Source organism: Palaemon carinicauda, chromosome 3 (assembly GCF_036898095.1).
Source record: "Palaemon carinicauda isolate YSFRI2023 chromosome 3, ASM3689809v2, whole genome shotgun sequence".
Lineage (NCBI taxonomy): Eukaryota > Metazoa > Arthropoda > Malacostraca > Decapoda > Palaemonidae > Palaemon > Palaemon carinicauda.
In genome coordinates, this window is record NC_090727.1 from 146,962,357 (window position 1) to 146,968,060 (window position 5,704).

A 5,704-nucleotide genomic window follows, 5' to 3' on the forward strand; every position below is an offset into this window, starting at 1 on the left:
TTTGATTCTCTAGGTGGAAGATAATTTTCATTTCATGGTTTTGAGAGACTGCTTCCGAACGTACTAAGAATTCGAAAATGAAAATATTCAGTGTGTTGGACAATGAATTCACATATTGTTTTTGGTAGATTTTACACATGCATACAACCATACGTGCATACATATATCAACAACAACACCAAATGCATCCGTTTCTAGTCCACGGGAGGACAAAGTCCTCAGACATGTCTTTATTCATGTCTGGAGTTTGGTCGGTTGTCATCACTACCCTGGCCAGTGCTGATTGGTGATGCTGGGAGACTTTTGTCTGATCGCTCACATCAAACCACCCTAGTATAAGTGGCACTGACTATAGTTACTTCTTTTTAGTGAGGCAGATTTACACCGACTCGCAGGGGTGCCCTTTTAGCTCGGAAAAGTTTCCTGCTCTCTGATTGGTCAGAATTATTTTGTCCAACCAATCAGCGATCAGGAAACTTTTCCGAGCTAAAAGAGCACCCTTGTGAGTCGGTGCAAATCTGCCTAACTAAAAAAATTGACTATAGTAAAGTTTTGCTGATCTTACCGATTCATAAACCCTTTCACCACGTTAAGGTATCCCCTGTGTATATAAATGTATATATGATAAAAATTTGTGTATAGTCTATGGATTTCATAAGCGTAAATGCTGAGTGTAACTTAAGAAGAAGGGTTAAAAAAGATTAAAGCTATTGAGGCAATGAGATGGTAAAGATGCCTACAAGTGATATTATGTATTCATTATGAAGCTTGGACCAAGAAAACTCGCTTGCATGAATACACATAGTACTTTATTATGCATAAACTATTTCATGATGATTCAAATAAACTATTTCCGTAGTATTTGCAAACATGAGTAATCAAACCCAGATGAACAAATGAATGTTCGAACGTAGGGCAAGGTCCCTTACCTTGTAAGAATAGGAAGGTCGACTGAAATTTGCGAAACCCCTGAGGAGATTGGCACAACGCCTGGATCATAATTAGGAGGCTCCCGGCGTGAATGAGTATGGGCGTGTAAATGCTTACTTGGTTTTTATTAACTGCTATTTTTAGTTTTAGATTTTATTTGTTTCAGGAGATAAATCTATAATTTTCCTCACAGCTAATCCACTCCCTCTTACCATTCTTTTCTACTGTCTTGGATTAGAGTTCTCTTGCTTGAGGGTACACTTGGTCACGCTGTTCTATCTTTATTTCTCTTCCTCTTGTTTTTTAAGTTATTATAGTTTATATATGAAAGATCTAATTTAATGTTGTTATGTTAGTATATTTTATTTTGATTGTTTATTACTTCTTTTGTAGTTTTTTATTTCCTTGTTTCTCACTGGGCTATTTTTTTCTGCTGGAGCCCCTGGGCCTATAGCATCTTGCTTTTCCAAGTAGGGTTATAGCTTAGCTTGCAATAATAATAATAATAATAATAATAATAATAATAATAATAATAATGATAGTAATAATAATATTGTTTGATTCTGGGCTGAAGGGGGAGCATTAGGTTACCCGCCTTTTCTCTCTTGAAAAATTATTTTTCTTATTCTGTAGCGCAAAATAAATTTAACAGTATTCTAAAATGAGAGAGAGAGAGAGAGAGAGAGAGAGAGAGAGAGAGAGAGAGAGAGAGAGAGAGAAGAGAGAGAGAGAGAGAGAGAAGAGAGAGAGAGAGAGAGAGAGAGAGAGAGAGAGGAGAGAGAGAGAGAGAGAGAGAGAGAGAGGTGACCAACATTTTGAAATTCTTTTCAGATAATTTCGAAATCAGTATTTTTTTTCTTCACTGTCGGTCAAGTGTTTTTCTTCATTTGTTTTGACATCAGTTTAAAAATCGACATTTTCGTAGTAATTTTGCTTCGTTGTTAGATAAAGATGTTAGGGGTTTTTTGTTCTCTTTGTGTTTTAATTTTACTTTTTTTTTTATTGATATCAATTTTATTTGCAAGTATACACGAATTTTTCAATTATTCTTTTTTATTTTTTGCTGCTTTGTAATTATCTCAAATTTCTTTGATGAATGTCAGGAAGTATGTAAAATGTTACACCATAATGACCGACAATTCATTTTAATATCGTATATGGAAATGCTTTCATTTTGATGCTAAAATTGGTACATTGTCTGATGTCCCTCCATTCCTGTAATGTCAGGCTTTGCAATTCTGACAGTCCGTTTTCCTCCAAGAGATACTCTCCTTGTGATATGTTTCAAAAATACATTGAAACGGGTAATAATAAGTATTGTTTATGAGAGAGAGAGAGAGAGAGAGAGAGAGAGAGAGAGAGAGAGAGAGAGAGAGGGTGGGGGCAAAATTCTGAAATAGCCTGTGGCGAGACGATCCCTTTGACGGCTTCCTTATTAGTTACCTGATAGAGTCAAGTACCACCCTGAGCGATACCTACAATATGTATAATGTGTTCCTCTGGTCCACCCGTAACTTAACCTACTGCCGCCGAAAAAGTCCGTCAGTGGGACTGGGCCAGTAGAAGCAGCAGCCAGCAGCAGCAGCAAGCTCACACACTGCTCGTCCTCCATCCCTGACGCACGCATGGATGTGTGGACCGCCGCCGGTATAAGCATTCGCCAAGCCTCTGGATTTATTGTGTTATTCCCTAGTTGTTTATAGGAGCGAAAGCCAATTCTGGCAGCAAGTAAAATTTTGTGGCTCCAGATCCGGTTATTATTTAATGGCATTTGTAATTGACTTCTTGGAGTAATTTGGGAGTGGTGGGCTAGATGGCATAAGGCCAGCTTTTAAGCTTGACCTTTCCGTTATTAATTGGTGTTACAGACTAGATATCAAGACTTCAGTTGTCCCTTTGGGAGTGGCTTTGTTATGGAATTTCAGTGATAAATCTAAAAAAAAAAAAAAAAATATAGTGATACGGTGTCAACCTGATATGGAATATCATCCAGAGCTCAGGTGGTAAATTGTGACCCTACATTTTGTTGTTAGTGAAGTTACTGAATACGATACGAGGTAAAACTTCAATTACAGTGTGAGTTGAAGGCGAGAAATAACGGTGTTTACAAACCACGCATCAAAATGGGAACGAGGAACCTTCCCCCTAAGGGATGGATGTTAGGGACCGATGACGACCGCCCCCACGTGCAGGTAAGAAGCTTTCGATATTTGGGGGGTACTTTGTTTTACTGTCCGTGTCTGTTTTCGTTATGGGCTTCTTAAAAGATCAAGAGCCAGCGCTAGCAATAGGCCAGTGTCATCTGTGTGGAACACCAAAATAAGGTTTATGGCTGAAGCAAGATTTACAGGACTTTTTCTGTAAGTCTTGGACTGTACCCATTCTTGAAAGTAAGCTACGGTATTTTTGATTGACAGTCTTTCACATTTTGGTTTAGTCTGAAGGATTTTCTAAATGCTGGTAATTTCAGTGAGAATATTTATTATTTAGTTCGGCATAGTTTACCGTGTTATTGCCACTGTAGGGATTAAGTTGATTTAGAGAAATATTAAGCGGCTTATATCTAGGATTTGGCGTGTAAAAGGTCGCTTGAAAACGTCTTGAAACCCGGGCCTATTGGGAAATTTAACGTAAACAGGAACGGTTCCCATGGATTAGGATTCTATTCAGCATAGACTAAATAGGATCTGAATACATTATTTCTCCAGTTTTGCGCAGAATAGCAAGTAGGAGAGATTTTAGCGCCAAGTCTTCTAATAAAAGGAGAAAAGATTTATTCGTTAATAGTCTTCATTGCAGCTATCTATTAGCCTATTCTTTCTTTCCTTATATTCTTTTCTTGTTTTCTTCGCCGTGGGGTCATAAAAAAGTATTAAAATGCCCATCAAAGGGAAAATTTTTCTTCAAAACAATCATTAAACGAGGGAACTTGCCATAGGAAAAATAAAGCAATGGCCTCTCTATTTATATAAAATTCTTGCCGGTTAAGATTTAGTCAAATGGATAACGATTAGATTGGTATTGCTTATTTAGTAATGTAATTTGTATACGACAAAAGGTAGATCGAAAAAGGTTAATTATTGGCCGCTAGAGTAGGTCCAGGGGCGGTACAACTATTAGATTTTATAGCTTGCTACAGGTTTTTTGTTTAAAGTTGAAGTTCTTCGCAATTGATCCATATCTTTTATTTAATGTTCTTTTTTTTATATTGAATCGGTATAACGGGTCTTTTTAATTTTGTTAGTTATGAGCCTTACTAAAATTCCCTTTTTTGATTATGCCAAACTGCATTTTCATTGAAAATTTTTATTTATCATTTTTTTTCACAATTGCCCTGCATTTACCTCTCTTGTTTTCTTAATGGTATTGGTTATTTCCGAGTTAAGAGTTTTTTTTTTTTTTTTTTTTATAGTTCTGTCAGAGGAGCCTATACTGAAGGACTAGGGATTCATATCCATTTCTTTAATTAAAAGAAAACGAAGAATTTTTTTTTTTAGAAATACATTCGTAGTATCATTAATGAATTAGGGTAGGTAATGAGTAAATATTATGATAATTTTAAGCATATTAAGATGACATGATAGAGTAGATATTCTAAATAGTTACGTCAATATATATTATAGAAAGAATTGAATATTATGGTTAGGTTTGTTGATATTGTACTGTGAGGAGTCAAATAGTAGGATAATTAGGAAGGGTCCACTGAAAGTTAAGAGTTGGCTGAGCATTACCAATGTGCTTCCTTTAGATTAAAACTCTTATTAGCATTAGTTACTGCTATTAATAAATAAATCATGAACAGCCAAGCTCAGAAACACGTCGGATAAAAACCTTAACAGAGGAACATTGAACACGTACTGAATTTTTTCCAGTACGTGTTCGATACATGAAGCTACTGTTTAATTCAGGAGTTTCTGGAAATCTAGGTAATTTATTGCATATTTTTAGTCATCAATGCTTTACCCTATAAGAATCTTATTATTGTTAACTTAGAATAATGATAATAGTGAGGCCCTTGTAAGTATAACCTGTAAAGAAAAAGAAAGTACACAAATAACATCAGTAAATAAAGTAATGCACGTCTCAGGGTTTAAAAGCTATAAATTTTAGTTCATATCTAAACGTTTTCCAAAAAAAAAAGTTCCTTTTATTTTCCATAGATATGCTACAATTTAATTATATTCATTGATAATTATCATTTGTCCTATGATTTGATGGAGCGATAAAAAGATAACACTAAACATCGTATTTTTCTGCATGTATGGGTTAATTGTGAAAGGCCTTCTTAGGTTAAGGCCATAAATGTTATTGATTTTTTTAAATATAGTAGAATGCTAAGACAACAATACTGCATAGGAGGGGTAGCATAATAATTGTAATAACAATAAGAATAATGAGTGCTTTAAATCCCCATGGGGTTAATTACCTCATATTATATAGTTTATATAGGAGATATTTATTTTAATGTTGTTACTCTTCTTAAAATATTTTATTTTATTTTTTTCCTTTCCTCGCAGGGCTATTTTCCATGTTAGAGCCCCTGGGCTTATAGCATCCTACTTTTCCAACTAACAAGTAATAATAATAATAATTACGAATACATGCAGAAGAACATTCTAATGGTAAAATGTATTTTGTTGATGATGATACTGATAGCTACAAATGAATAAGAAACAAGAAAAAAAGCAAGCGTTCTCTTACCGCACCACCTGTAAAAGAAGCTGTCTTTTTTTTTCTTTTTATATACAACAGTCACGAAGAATAGTTTCGGGGG

The 5,704-nt window shown here is 35.1% G+C and overlaps 1 protein-coding gene across 1 annotated transcript in view; it reads left to right on the forward strand.

The window, feature by feature from the left end:
• The first annotated feature begins 2,540 nt into the window (after positions 1-2,540).
• LOC137638605 (putative leucine-rich repeat-containing protein DDB_G0290503) overlaps positions 2,541-5,704 on the forward strand; it is a 360,634-nt gene continuing 357,470 nt past the window's right edge. Inside the window, exon 1 of the mRNA XM_068370841.1 lies at positions 2,541-3,122. Coding sequence (XP_068226942.1) covers positions 3,054-3,122 — 69 coding nt within the window. The 5' untranslated portion in view covers positions 2,541-3,053. The remainder of the gene's footprint in view (positions 3,123-5,704) is intronic.